The sequence below is a fragment of the Pseudophryne corroboree genome, chromosome 3 (assembly GCF_028390025.1).
Source record: "Pseudophryne corroboree isolate aPseCor3 chromosome 3, aPseCor3.hap2, whole genome shotgun sequence".
In the NCBI taxonomy this organism is placed as follows: Eukaryota; Metazoa; Chordata; class Amphibia; order Anura; family Myobatrachidae; genus Pseudophryne; species Pseudophryne corroboree.
This window is the reverse complement of record NC_086446.1, coordinates 39084205-39098900: the sequence shown is the minus strand read 5'-3', so window position 1 is coordinate 39098900 and position 14696 is coordinate 39084205. Positions and strand designations below refer to the sequence as shown.

The following is a 14696-nucleotide window of genomic DNA, read 5'->3' as shown; positions in this document are numbered from 1 at the left end:
CACTGCAGGGTCACTGCACCTCATGTGCTCCTATTGTGAGGGGACCGTACATCATACAGACACTGCAGGGTCACTGCATCTCATGTGCTCCTATTGTGAGGGGACCGTACATCATACAGATGCTGCAGGGTCACTGCATCTCATGTGCTCCTATTGTGAGGGGACAGTACATCATACAGACACTGCAGGGTCATTACAGCTCATGTGCACCTATTGTGAGGGGACCGTACATCATACAGACACTGCAGGGTCACTGCATCTCATGTGCTCCTATAGTGAGGGGACCGTACATCATACAGACACCGCAGGGTCACTACATCTCATGTGCTCCTATTGTGAGGGGACCGTACATCATACAGACGCTGCAGGGTCACTTCATCTCATGTGCTCCTATTGTGAGGGGACTGTACATCATACAGACACTGCAGGGTCACTGCATCTCATGTGCTCCTATTGTGAGGGGACCGTACATCATACAGACACTGCAGGGTCACTGCATCTCATGTGCTCCTATTGTGAGGGGACCGTACATCATACAGACACTGCAGGGTCACTGCATCTCATGTGCTCCTATTGTGAGGGGACCGTACATCAGACACTCTTGTGTAAAGTGATTTCCATGTATGTAGGTGTTAACCTTGGTACAAAACCCTTTGCTGTCAGCATATCCTGGGTTACATTACAGGAGCACTGACAGATAAAGGGCGCTCAGTCACAGCACAGTGTCCCCCTATCCTGGTTTCTGTATTTTGTCAGAAGTATATAAACACACACATAGATACACTTTGTGAATTTTTAGCAAATTAAAAACCTAAACTCGGAGTGCTGTGATAATAGCGTAATATGACATGATATTATTTTGTAGCTAAGCCTCTTACCCATGAAGCCACGCCCTTACATTTTGGTTGTGCGTGCACTGTCCCTGTCTTAAATATGGGGGGGAGCCGATGCCATTTCTTGCGCACAGCGCTCAAATGTCTAGTTACGGCACTGATATATACTGTATACTTACTGAATTGTTGGCAACAAAGAACTAAACTCTGATATCTGTTTTCTGAGACTGTGAAAATGAAGGTCTCTCAGAATTGCTCCTAGTTGAGGCCATTATCTAAGGTGGGCAGCATTGGGATCATTATCTCAGGCTGGGGTCACCGTCTGTCTGATGCGTCTCCGCTGTGAGAGCTTCAAGTGTCAGACTGACCCTAGAATTAGATCTAGAATATAATGTAATATTATAACAGTCAGGCTGACGGGACTACACAGACACAGAGCCGAGAGCGCCCCATTATAGCTGGGACTGGCTCCCTCACCGATTCCCTGACAAAGGCAAAACGCGTGGTGCCAGGACAATAGGGGGTCATGTGCGCACACCACACAGCACGCCTCCGCCGCCCTCACTGCTATAACATGGGGCATGCTCTGCTTTATTTCTGCATCCTGTCATAGAGCCGTAACCCCGCACTGCCCCCACTGCAATCCCCTATTGGAGCCACAGTTTTTTTTTTTTTTTTCAGCCTTAATATAAGGGCACGACCGTGCACTTATAATATATATAGGGTAATGCCTGCACTCACTGAGAGGCGGATGTGTGACACGTGATATACAGAACACCACAGGCCGCTCCCCCTGTACAATAATTATAACAACAGGACACTACAGTCCACTCCACCTGTATAATAATAATTATAATAGGACACCAAAGGCTGCTCTCCCTGTATAATAATAATAATAACAGGACACTACAGGACACTCCGCCTGTATAATAATAACAACAGGACACCACAGGCCACTCCCCTTGTATAATAATAATAACAGGACACTACAGGACACTCCGCCTGTATAATAATAACAACAGGAAACTACAGGACACTCCGCCTGTATAATAATGACAGGACACCACAGGCTGCTCCCCCTGTATAGTAGGACCCCATTACCTGCTTTTGCGGACGACTGACTCCCGCTGGACGGAAACCCGGAAGTTGCCGCGAAAGAAAAAACTATCTTCCTGTGTGTGGAACGCAACGGCCGGAAGTGGGATGGAACGCACAGGCCGGAAGTGAGGTGTGATTGGCAGGGTAACACAAGCTGCTTCCTCCTCAGTAACCGGCCACACTGACGTTCATATCCCCGCCTCCGGCCCCTCCTCCAGCCCCGCCCCCGGCCTCAGCACAGGGAGAGGGCGCGGGTCCCGCACATGGCAGTGTGACAGGGAGGTGTGAGAGAGGGCGGGTACCCGTGCAGCTGCTGCAGGACACAGAGCAAGGGCTGCATAGGTGCAATGCTTTCTGTGTGTATATCCAGAGATAGATGTACAGGGCGCCGGCACATCTGCAGCGCAACCTCATCCGGGCATAGTGGTGGGGGGGGGAGCGCTGCTCTCATGGTGCCAGGGTGGTCTATCACCGTTTACTGGGTGTTTGTGCACGCTGTATCTACCCAGCATCTGCGCGTCGTATCCGGGCGTCTGTACACTATGTCCGGCCGTCGATGCACTGTATCTGGGCGTCTGTGTGTCGTTCTGGGGCATCTGTGCACCGTCAGGGAGTCTGTGTGTCGTATCTGGGTGTTGGTGTGTCATACCGGGGTATCTGTGCCTCGTGTCTGGGTGTCAGTGCCTCATGTACGGCGTCTGTGTGCATCTTGATGCATACTTACCTACTCTCCCGGAATGGCCGGGAGGCTCCCGAAAATCGGGTGACCCTCCCGGCCCCACGGAAGAGCAGGCAAGTCTCCCGGTTTGCGGGGTCCCCCCTGCCCGTCCGCCCACTTAGTGTGTAAAGAGGGCGGACCGGGCAGTCGATGACGCGATTCTTGCAGAATCGCGTCATCATAGCCACGCCCCCTTCATTGTAATGCCAGTGATCGCGGCATTACAGAGCGGTGGCGTGGCTTAGAGGAGGCGTCGCCGTGACTCCGCCTCCGGACCAACCCCTGCTCTTCATATAGCCTGCCCGCCCTGCTCAGCCGACCTGGCTGCTCTCTACCGCAGAGAGCAGCCAGAATGTCGGCAACTCTGTCTTGATGTGGTATCTATGCATCTGTGAGTTGCGTCTGTCCATCATTCTAGGTGTGGCCGCACCAGTGATTTATACAGTGGCAGGATTACACTCTCAATCCTTGTTTTCATTCCCCGTTTTATGCATGCTAACACCTTATTAGCTTTTGTTGCTGCATTGTGACATTGTGTACTGCTACTAAGTCTACTATCGATGAGCACCCCCAAATCCTTTTCAACTACCGTTATCCCTACATTTTCCTCATTTCATTTATAAGCTGCCCGATTGTTTTTAGTCCAAAAGTGCATAACTACATTTTTCTATATTGAACCTCATTCTCCATTTGTCTACCCAGACCTCCAGTCTAGATAAATCATTCTGCAGAGACTCAACATCCTTGTCTGAATTAATGACTCTACACCAGGGGTCTTCAACCCGTGGCCCGCGGGCCACAGGTGGCCCGCTGCTATGGTTTCCATGGCCCGCCGACGCGCCCGCCCGCAGCGCACATATGTCATGTGACTCCCCCGCACTGTCACTGGTTGCCTGTGAAGAAGGGGAGTAGCTCCTCTTAGGCTGGTCAGTGGTCTGGTCACCCTTACTGTGTCTCCCTCCCTGTGTCTCCCTCCGCCTGCAGTGTTGAATAGGTGGGTGAGAGCGGCGGGGACCCGGCTGGGGGGGGTGCGGCAAGTTACCATTAAGAGCAGGGGGCAGTGCGGGAACCCGGCGGGCGGGAGCGGAGGGGGTGCGGCAGCATGTATGCAGCCTGAGCATGGCTGTGTGCGGCGGGGACCCAGCGCGGGGGGGGGGGGCTGCGGCAGGAGAATAAAAGTGTATAAGTGTTGAGGGCAGGGGGCAGTGCAGGAACCCGGCGTGCGGGAGCGGCGGGGACGGGGGTGCGGCAGCCTGAGCATGGCAGTGAATAAATTAGTATTGAGGGCAGGGGGCGTGGCGGGGGACCCAGCAGGGGGTGTATTAAGTATTAAGAGCAGAGATGGCAGGGAGCATGCTTTGACAATGCTGCTGTCTGTCTGTGATGGGGAGGAGGGAGGGTATGATAGCACCTATGTCTTGACATAGGCGCTATCATACCCTCCCTCCCCCCATCACAGACAGACAGCAGCAATATTGTGAAAGCATGCCCACATTATACCCACCAGTCCAGTGATACTGCCGTATGAGTCCAGTTCAGTGCTTACAGACCAACATCTTGAGAATACTCTGCGCATAGCGACTTCTAACATTGATGCCAACATCGACAAGCTGGCCAAGCAAAAACAATGCCAAGTTTCCCACTGATATGAACTTATTATAATAACAAAGGTAAAGTAGACCATGTTTCATTCATTAAATTACAATAATTATCTTTTGAAGTCTTTTTTATGGTCTTATGAGTCTAGAAAAGGTCTCATTACAATCATAAATTAAAATTTAGATTCTAAATACCGCAGTATAGCTTAGTGGCCCTCGGCTTCGTTTCATTTTTTTATGTGGCCCACACTGTCTTAAAGGTTGAAGACCCCTGCTCTACACAGTTTAGTATCGTCTGTGGAAATTGACACTGTGCTTTCCAGGCCCACTCCTAGGTCATTAATGAGTATGTTACACAGCAATGGCCCGAGTACTGAACCCTGCGGTATTCCACTAATCACCGAGGCCCATTCAGAGAACATCCCATTAATCACCACTCGCTGTTCCCTGTTGTACAGCCAATTACCCAAGTACAAAGAGTTTCCTACCCCAAGTTCTCTTATTTTGAAAATTAGTCTCTGATGTGGAACTTTGTCAAAGGCCTTAGCAAAGTCCAAAAAGACCACATCTGATGCTTTACCCTGATCAATATTATCGCTCGCTTTCTCATAGAAGCTTATTATATTAGTTTGACATGACCTGTCCTTTACAAAACCATGCTGATTCCTATTAACAGGGCCGGTTCCGGGGCGCCTGGCGCCCCGGGCGGCAGGGGGCGTGGCTTCGTACAGGGGGCGTGGTCATTTACGCCCCCTGCACAGACTGGAATGATGCGCGGTGCGCGATGACGTCATCGCGCACCGCACATCAAAGGTCCTCTCCACGAAGGGAAACTAGACGCGTACGCGTCTAGTTTCCCTTCCCGGCGGACAGCGGGGGCCGGGGGGCACACACTGCAGCAGCGGATCTTGCCCTGGTGCGGCGCCCTCCGGATGGCGCCCTGCGCCCTCCGGAAGGCGGCGCCCCGGGCAAAAGTCCTGCTTGCCCGTGGCAAGATCCGCTACTGCCTATTAATTACCTTGGAGGTATCCAAGTACTCTAGTAGGCTATCCCTTATTATACCTTCCAGTATTTCTCTTATGCCCTAGAGGATGCTGGGGTCCACTTTAGTACCATGGGGTATAGACGGGTCCAACAGGAGCCGATGGCACTTTAAGAGTTTGAGAGTGTGGGCTGGCTTCTCCCTCTATGCCCCTCCTACCAGACTCCATTAAAAAAATGTGCCTGGAGGAGCCGGTCACAGCTAGGGGAGCTCTACAGAGCTTTTCTAGTAACGTTTATTTTTAGAGTTTCTTTTTTACAGGAGGCTGTTGGCAACAGCCTGCTTGCAGCGAGGGACTAAGGGGGGGAGCAGTGTCCGCCCTGTGGAGTCTGAGCCACTGTCTCCGCTGACTGGACACTGAGCTGCAGAGGGGTCGGATCGTTCTCTGCCACGGGGGACTGCTCGCCCCACCAGCATGCCGCCAACCCCTTACAGAGCTGAATAGTGGTGAGTGAGTCACCGAACCCCCTAGCAAGCGGGGGCAGGTGTGAAGATGGCTACGGGGAGGGAGCTCAGTATTAACTGCACTCCTGGGAGGCTCATGGTGCGGCGCTGTGAGGGGCGCCCTGGGCCAACGCTTACCCCCACACTGGTCCAGAAGTCTGTCGGGGTCCGTAGATCTCAGCCAGCACATTTTACCTCAGGCCAGTATAATCCTTGAAGAGCGGAAAGACAGCGCCGTTAAGGGGGTGGAGCTTCTCAAGAGTGGACCTAGCAGCATTCCAGCACCATTTTCCTGCCTGCACAGCGCTGAGAGGAAGAACGGGTCCCTCCACAGCAACTCCAGCTATCTCTGTGTCTCTCTTGTCATTCTTGTGGGGGAAACTCTGCCCCCACGTGTGTGTGTGTGTGTAGTGTTTGGTGGTCTCCTTTAGCTATGTCCAGGTTTCATATGCTGCAGAGGATTTATCCTCCCAGGATGAGCCCATTCCATGTAATCAGGATAGCACTGGTTTAGCACAGATACCTGCAAGGGAACCAGAGTGGTTTTCCTCTATCAAATCTTGGATTTCTCAGATTTCTGTCAGGGTTGCAAGTAATGAATCTGCAACCCAGGTATTACAGAGCTCTATGGCTGTGTGGCCTGTGTCTGGTACCTCAGGACGCTCCGCTATATACCCCCACAAATGTGCGCTTGTGCTTGTCACACAAGACGACACTGATACCGATTCAGACACCACAGAAGGTGTTGGGGTATGTGTTGCGGGGGTCCGCATCTCTTGCAAAGGGGCTGCAATTGTTGATAGCCTCTATCAGGGATGTGTTGAATGTTAATAACACCACACCTGAGCAGGTTGAGGAGGCTTTTTTCACTGAAAATAAAAATGCCTCGCTAACCTTCCCTACCTCAAAGAAATTGCGCTTCATTTTCCTGCAAATGTTATTTGGATCAGTACCACTTCGTTTTAGTTGAGTACTACATTGTTACTTGGTAACTAATGTTTCAACTGTTGCTGAATGTTCAAGCTACGTTGGCTTGCCGTGCCTTGTATGTGTGAGCTGGTACGAATCTCACCACTATCTGTGTATAATCCTTCTCTCGAAGATGTCCGTCTCCTCGGGCAGTTTCTAGACTGAATCTGGTAGGAGGGGCATAGAGGGAGGAGCCAGCCCACACTCTCAAACTCTTAAAATGCCAATGGCTCCTGGTGGACCCGTCTATACCCCATGGTACTAATGTGGACTCCAGCATCCTCTACTGACTACGAGAAAGGATTTACCGGTAAGTAACCAAAATCCTATTTTTTCCCCACTATAGATGTCAAACTTACCGGTCTATAGTTATCAGGATGAGTTTTAATTCCCTTTTTAAATATTGGGACTACCTCTGCTATATGCCAGTCCTTCGGTATCATACCTGATGTAATTGACTCACTGAAAATGAAATATAGGGCCTCAATAGCTCTGAGTTAAGTTCCATAAGAACCCTGGGGTGAAGTACATCCGGCCCAGGAGATTTATTTATCTTAATTCTACTCTCGGACTACTTCCTCGTTTAACCAAGTACTTTGCAACGGGTCATTATTATAGCTTATGTTTTGCACTACTTTCATTAACCTATCCTCTCTCGTGAATACTAATGAAAAGAATTTATTCAATCTGATTTTCCCTATCATCATTAATCAAGACATCCAACTCTCCTTTTTTTAACCTTTTACCATTTAAAGACTTAAATAACTTTTTGGGGCTTGTTTTACTCTCCTTTGCCACTTGATTTTCGATTTAGCTGCTCTGATTTTATTTTTGCATTTTTTGTTACATTCCTTGTAGAACTGGAATAATTCCACTTTCCCACCAGACTTAAATGCTTTGAAAAACTCGCCTCTTTTTATCAGTTAGAATTTACTACTCCTGTTTTTGTTGACCTTGGGAATGAGCAAATGAGTGTACTTATTGAGCAGTTGTAAAAACATCCCACATTTCAGCCATATTCTTACCATGAGATACAATTTCCCAATAGATGTCCTTCATTGTTTCAGCAAGTTGAAATTATCTTTTTCTAAAGTTAAGTTTTAGTTAGACCATTATAGTGTTTTTGGAAGCTGATATCGAATGTGATCATATTAAGATCGTTATTTCCCGAGGTTTCCCCTACTTTAGTATTTGATATTATCTCCACATTACTAGTTAGTACTAGGTCCAGTATAGTCCTAAGTCTAGTTGGTTCCTCGTTTACCTGGGACAAGTAATGATCTTTTAGCATGTTTAAGAACCTGTTACCCCTAGCTGTATTTACTGTTTCGGTGTTCCAATTTATGTCCGGGTAATTAAAGTCCCCAATGATAATGACCTCCCCCATTCCTGCAGCTTTTTTGATTTGCTGCAAGAATTGTAATTCCTCAGACACTAATATCTGGCGGTTTGTAGCATGTCTCTATTAAATGCTTTTCTGTATCTTTACACCCACTCGAAATCTCAATCCATAATTACTCCACGTTATCTCCAGTCCCCTCGTAAATGACCTCCTTTAAATATGATTTTAAGAATGGCTTAAGAAGACAAGCACCCCCTCCTTTTTTACTAGTCCTATCTCTCCTGAAGAGAGTGTACCCCTCCATGTCTCTGTAATGCCTGTGATATCATATTGGTCATTATGTGCAATAATTTCTAATTACCCCATTTTACTTGTTAGGCTTCTTCCATTTGCAAGCATACACTTAAGTTTAGTAATTCCCTGATCTGTACGTATTGTTGTAGATAATGATGAAGCGTGTACTGCTTCAGCTGTTTGCTGAACTGCTCATGGGTGCTGTGAGGGTATCAGGTATTGGCAGTAATTGAAGACTACTTTAGGAGGACACTTACAACTTGGTATAGCCTCCAGAGTCCTCATTGGCCAGTCCTTAATAAGCCTCCAGTGCCTGTCTTTGCAGATTGGGCACTAGGCCCACTCCTGCCAGGGCAAGACATGCCTGGGTTGTAACTACTTTCAAAAGCCTGCAAATGCCCATCAAAATCCCCAACACTGTCCTCATATTTGGAAAAATAGATGGGTCCTGATCTGGGCACAGCAGCTGGCAAAGGTTCTCCTGGTACCATGGCCAATGGTGCCTGCTTATTGTGCCACCTCTGGATGATGAGAATCCTTTTCATTCTCTATTGTACGATCTGCCAATCTTTTAGGTATGGTATCAGTCACACCCATCTTGGTACGTTGGGATGCCCGTCTTGCTGGAGAATGTGGGGACATATGGCTTCTGCTTGATGGGGATTGGTCTGAAGTTGTCAATATTTTAAGTCAAGTGTCTGCTGTTAGACTGTGCTTGTGGTTGCTATTGCCTCCAGCTTCTTTCTCCTCATGATGCTTTTGGTTGTGTTTTATGAGATAATAATAATCCTTTGCTAAACAGCTTCAAGATCTTTTTTCGGACCCTCCACTGTACTGTGCATCCTCCTGTGCTGTACTTACTCTCCTGAGTAATGTTGGGCAAACACTGTCAAATAACATGTCTGTCAGACCAAGAGATATTTTATCTGACAGCCTGAACACCAGCAGATACTGTGGCCATATACTGTGAATTCTCAGTGTATGGTCACACAATCAGCGGGATGTAATCCTGCCCGAGTGCGGTGACCCGTGCGGTATGCCGGCTGTACTCAGACGTTTTTTAAATGGGCAATCACAAGGCATGGTTTCTCCTTGTAAGGGATTGTCCCTTTAAAAAAAGAGTTCGGCTGGCATGGTCTCCGGACTCAGACGGCATTACATCCCACCAAATATCTGTATTCCTTCCCTGGGGTGGAGATATTTCCCCGTTCCTCCATTGTGAACGGCAGTCCATACACTTCCCGATGTGGCCGACCAATGATCTATTGGACACGCTGGATGAAAAACCAATCATCGCTGATCTGTTGCAGCAATACACTGTTATTACCTGTATGATATGATGATAATATAATATATGCCTGGTGTCACGATTCCAGCCTGCCCTCAGATACCACAATCTAAGACAGCTGGGTAATCATGGTTGCGCACTTTGGTCACTCAGGATAAAGACACAATTTCACTGCCACCACCAAAGATCTTAAGGGAGTCGATATGTTGTATGCACAAATAGTAATAATACACACTTAATTACACATAGATACGTAGCATTGTTCCTCACAGGTGCAAGTTCAATAAGAACACAGAGAATACGCTAGATTAAATGTATTTTAATCTGAAAATACTTAATGAGAATGACATACAGGTTATGATTTGCAAATAATTTCACAAATAAGAATAGGAATCAGTTCAGAAAACATGGTTGCTTACATACGAGTCCTAGTTTTCTACTGTGGAAAAGTTCATAGAAATAGATCGATGCACCCTCAATCATAGTTGACCTCTTTTCGGGCAGTGGACACGTTGTGTTGTGTGCCTCTCATTCTTACCCCTCCCTCTGACAGCTTTCCAAAGATTGCACCCTTTTGATTTTTAATTCTTTCAATGTCAAAAGTAATGGATTGCGGCCTGATTGTTAGGTTCCTGGTGCTCATAACAAGGGAGCTGTTATGAAGTGAGTCCAGAGCACCAGGACGTAATACTGGATTTGGTGAAATGGAACCCTACCTCCGTTGTTTTACCCATGTTGTCAATTCACACTTGCAGGACTATGGTTTCTTGGGCCCATGGCAGCCGCGTTTGAAGGGCGGATTAGGTCTGCCCAACTCCAATGCCCCCTCAGGTCTTAAAGAGAGACAAAGCATGAACTGAGACAGGGTAATAACAAGGGGCCCTCTAACTGAAACAACCAAAGCCAGAGGCTACTGACTAACCTAAAACTAAATGTATATGCGGCTTGCCGCCAAAGGAAAAGAACAACAAAGGAAATGCTGTCCACACGACGACACGATACTTTTGTGTACCGGCAGTGACAGCATAAGCAGAACCCTCTGCAAAACACCAGTGACAGATATAACCGAGGAATACAGCGGCCTAGGCCGACGGACGTGGCAGAGCCGCTACTCACGGAACCGGTACAAATACTGGCAAACGGACAGGAACCCCCAATGCTGCCGACACAGACTCTCAGAACTGGAGGACAGGCAGAATCCCAAACGACAGACTGGTGGACACCAAGAAGCTAGAAACTCGACCAGGCACAGGCAAAGCCACAGGACTTCTGGACAGGAACGCTTCACGGCAGGACACGGGATCAGACACAGGAATCGACACAGGAACTGACAGGAATCGACACAGGAAGCAGCTAGACAGACACTGCTAGACAGGAGCTCAGGAACTGGCAGGAACAAGCTCAGAACTCAAGCACTCTGGATGACTGGAAACCTAGAAATATCACCAGCGTCTGTGAATTGCACTGAGCCAGCATATGACAGAGAGGCCTAATTAATTATGTTGTGCAGCTGCCCTGTTGCATGACTCCAAACTGACAAGATGCAATTAGCAGACAGGTGAGGCCAACCACATGGAAACAGGCTGCAATTACACAGACTCACCGCTGACAGCAAACAATAATCTCCTAAACCAGAGCAATCAGGAAATCCTGGCCTGCAAGAGAACTATAAACATAAAATACCTAACCGAAATGCAAAACAGGAATGAGCCACAGCCGTGGCTCATAACACTGATTGTGTAAAGGGCTCCATTGTTCCTGTAACACAGGGTTTCTCTGCCAGACAAGCAAGGCCAGGGTCACATAATTACCTGCTTCATTCTGTTTGAAGATCTGTGATTTATCAGTATTTTGGGCAGTTTTATGGACTGTCAGGGAAATGATTTGAGGAAGCCTACATCCACAGTAGATCTGTGATAGTTCTCCGTGATGTTTGGAACAACCACCCTGCCGAGTTCTCTCAAAAACTGTGTGCAAGTGTACTTAGAAAAACTGTTGCTGTTTTGAAGGCAAATGGTGCTCACACCAAATATTGATTTGATTTAGATTTCTGTTCAGTTACTTTGCATTTTTTTAATTAATAAAAATAAACTATTAACACTTCTATTTTTTTAAAGCAGTCTTAGTTTGCAGCATTTTTTCCACATCTGCCTAAACTTTTGCATAGTACTATGGGGATAATTCAGAGTTGTTGGCAAACAAAAAAGTTAGAAATTGGGCAAAACCATGTGCACTGCAGGTGGGGCAGATGTAACGTGCAAAGAGATGTAGATTTGGGTGGGTTATTTTGTTTCTGTGCAGGGTAAATACTGGCTGCTTTATTTTTACACTGCAATTTAGATTTCAGTTTGAACACACCCCACCCAAATCACAGTACTATATATGTAAATAATTTGTCACATACCTATCACATTCCCACATGGACATGAGCTGAGGAGGGGGAAGTAGCTTCGTGGTCATCTCATCAGCATCTCCTAATCAGCTATTGGACTGAACCATCTGATAGTATTGCTCCTCACGGCTAATTGCTGTTCCCAGCTTAGCCAGATGACTTACCTCCACTCATTACCTTATCTCCTAGGGTAGGCACTGAGAGCGTCTGCCCCTGTCAACTCTCTCTAGTTAGGGTGAGAGAGGGGTGCATTGCCTGTGATCCAGCCACCCCTGCTCTGAATAAGAGTGTGGTTTGGCTCCTGAGGGCCAAAGGGTATTCCGAGGCGGTTATTCAGACTATGCTGAAGGCCCATAAACCGGCATCTGCACGTATTTATTACAGGGTCTGAAATTCTTACTTCACCTGGTGTGCTGCTAAGAATTACGATACATACAAATTCAGAACTTCCAGACTTTTGGCTTTTCCTGCAACATGGTCTGGACTTAGGCCTTCGTCTGGCATCCCTCAAGGTTCATATATCTGCCTTGTCTGTGTAGTTTCAGAGGAAAATTGCATCTATTCCTGAGGTTCATACTTCCACTCAGGGTGTTTTATGGATTCAGCCTCCCTATGTCCCTCCTGTGGCTCTATCGGATCTGTCTGTTGTCCTGAATGCCCTGCAAGAATCTCCATTTGAACCTCTTGAGTCTGTGGACCTTAAATGGCTTATGCTTAAGGTCTTGTTTCTGATGGCTATTGCCTCTGCTAGGAGGGAGTCAGACTTAGGCTCTTTGTCCTGTCATCCGCCCTTTCTGCTATTTCACAGTGACCGGGCAGTTCTTCGAACTCGCCCTGGTTATTTGCCTAAGGTGGTGTAATCTTTTCACTTTAACCAAGAGATTATGGTTCCGGCCTTCGTCTCTGGATGTGGTACGGGCTCTACGTATATATGTGGAGAGAACTGCCTCTGTCAGGAGGTCAGATTCGCTTTTTGTACTGTTTGGTTTTCACAAACGTGGCTGGCCTGCGAATAAGCAAACCGTGACCAGATGGATTAGAATGGTGATTGCCTGTGTACCCCGCTGCAGAAAAAGAGATTTATGGTAGACTTATCATAGTTAAATCTCTTTCTGCGAGGTACACTGGGTTCCACACGCACTTAGCTTCTTTGGGTTTGTATGGCATTAGCCGCTGGACCCTTCTCCTGTCATGAGAACGTGGTTCTATGGGACTAACATCTGCCTTCTCTTTTACCTGCTACTGCATTGGACTGGTTAACGAAACTGAGCTCCAGTGCCCGGAGGTGGGGTTGTAGAGCAGGCCCCGCAATGCATCCTGGGAACAGTCAAAGCTTTAGCCTGTTGGTGCCTCTGGATCAAGATACAACTCTACACCCCAATGTATTCCCTGTGGAATCCAGTGTACTTCGCAGAAAGAGATTTAACTATGGTAAGTCTACCATAAATCTCCTTTTTTTAAATAAAGAAAACACCATTAGTTGCTTATTTCTCCTAAAAAGGTGAAGAACCACTGTGACACCCGTGGTTGTGGTCTCTCATAGCCCCAGTACCTGCTGCTTGTAATACAGTAGGTAGCACTGGCTACTGCCCGCCTCTGCTGAGCAGAAGTCCGTGGATGACTACTAGTCATATATCATGTTGGTTCCTGCTGCAGCTACACTGTGTACGGCAGCCATTTTCTCCCCTCTGCTGCTGTATGTGATGTGCCAGCTCACAGCTTATATCCAGCAACTTCCACATGCCTCACAGTGCACTCAATGTAAGGTTGCTGCAGCTACACTGTGTACGGCGGCCATTTTCTCCCCTCTGCTGCTGTATGTGAATGTGCCAGCTCACAGCTTATATCCAGCAACTTCCACATGCCTCACAGTGCACTCAATATAAGGATGCCGCTGCTTCAATTTTTTCTTTTGCTCCTCTCTGATCTATTTCTCACAAGCTGCAAGTCTGTAACACCGCGCTCTGCTAATGTTATTATGACACAGACCTGGATGTGACGGCTTCTATTTCTACCATTGTGATGTGATATTCTCACTTATGGAAGTGACTCTGGGGTATATACTCCTTTACCCCTGGCTCCTGCTTCACATTATCGATAATTTAATTATAGTCTTTACTTTTACATTATTTTGCTGGACACTCTATATATGTTGCTCTTTCTCTCGGTCTATGCTGACACCTTGTGGCTGAATGGATACAATTATCACCACACAGACCCCAGCCAGAGTGTCTCGTACTAGAGCAGGGGAAAGAAATGGAGGCGGGTGTTCAAATAATTCAACTGACATTGAATCTACAGGAGTTCCACCTGACTCACTGAGTAATATGGACCTTCCTACCACAATGTGCTCCTCAATGTCTTCTGAATAGAATTAAGACTTGGTGACCATGAGCAGGCAATTACAGAATTACAAGAACAAATGCATTCTGCGATCTAGCAAAACCGCCAATTATTTAATACGGTTGATGACTAATCGCTGCTTAACAGTTTGCGCATAGTTGACCTGCCTGAAAGTCTCTGCAGCTCAGAATTGTAAAATTTCCTACAGTCCACAATTCCAATCTATTGGGTATCTCTGAAGCTATCCCCCACTTTGTTATTGAAAGAGCACACTGTCTGGGTACCCCAGGGACTCGCCCCATCCGAGGACAGTCATACTCTGCTGCCTGAACTCC

At 47.4% G+C, this 14696-nt stretch overlaps 1 protein-coding gene across 1 annotated transcript in view; it reads right to left on the bottom strand.

Annotated features, from left to right (window-relative positions):
* The window catches only part of LOC135057125 (uncharacterized), a 139895-nt gene that overhangs the window by 49398 nt on the left and 75801 nt on the right, over positions 1-14696 (bottom strand). The window contains 1 exon segment of the mRNA XM_063963020.1: positions 1935-1997. Within this exon segment, the coding sequence (XP_063819090.1) occupies positions 1935-1997 (63 nt within the window).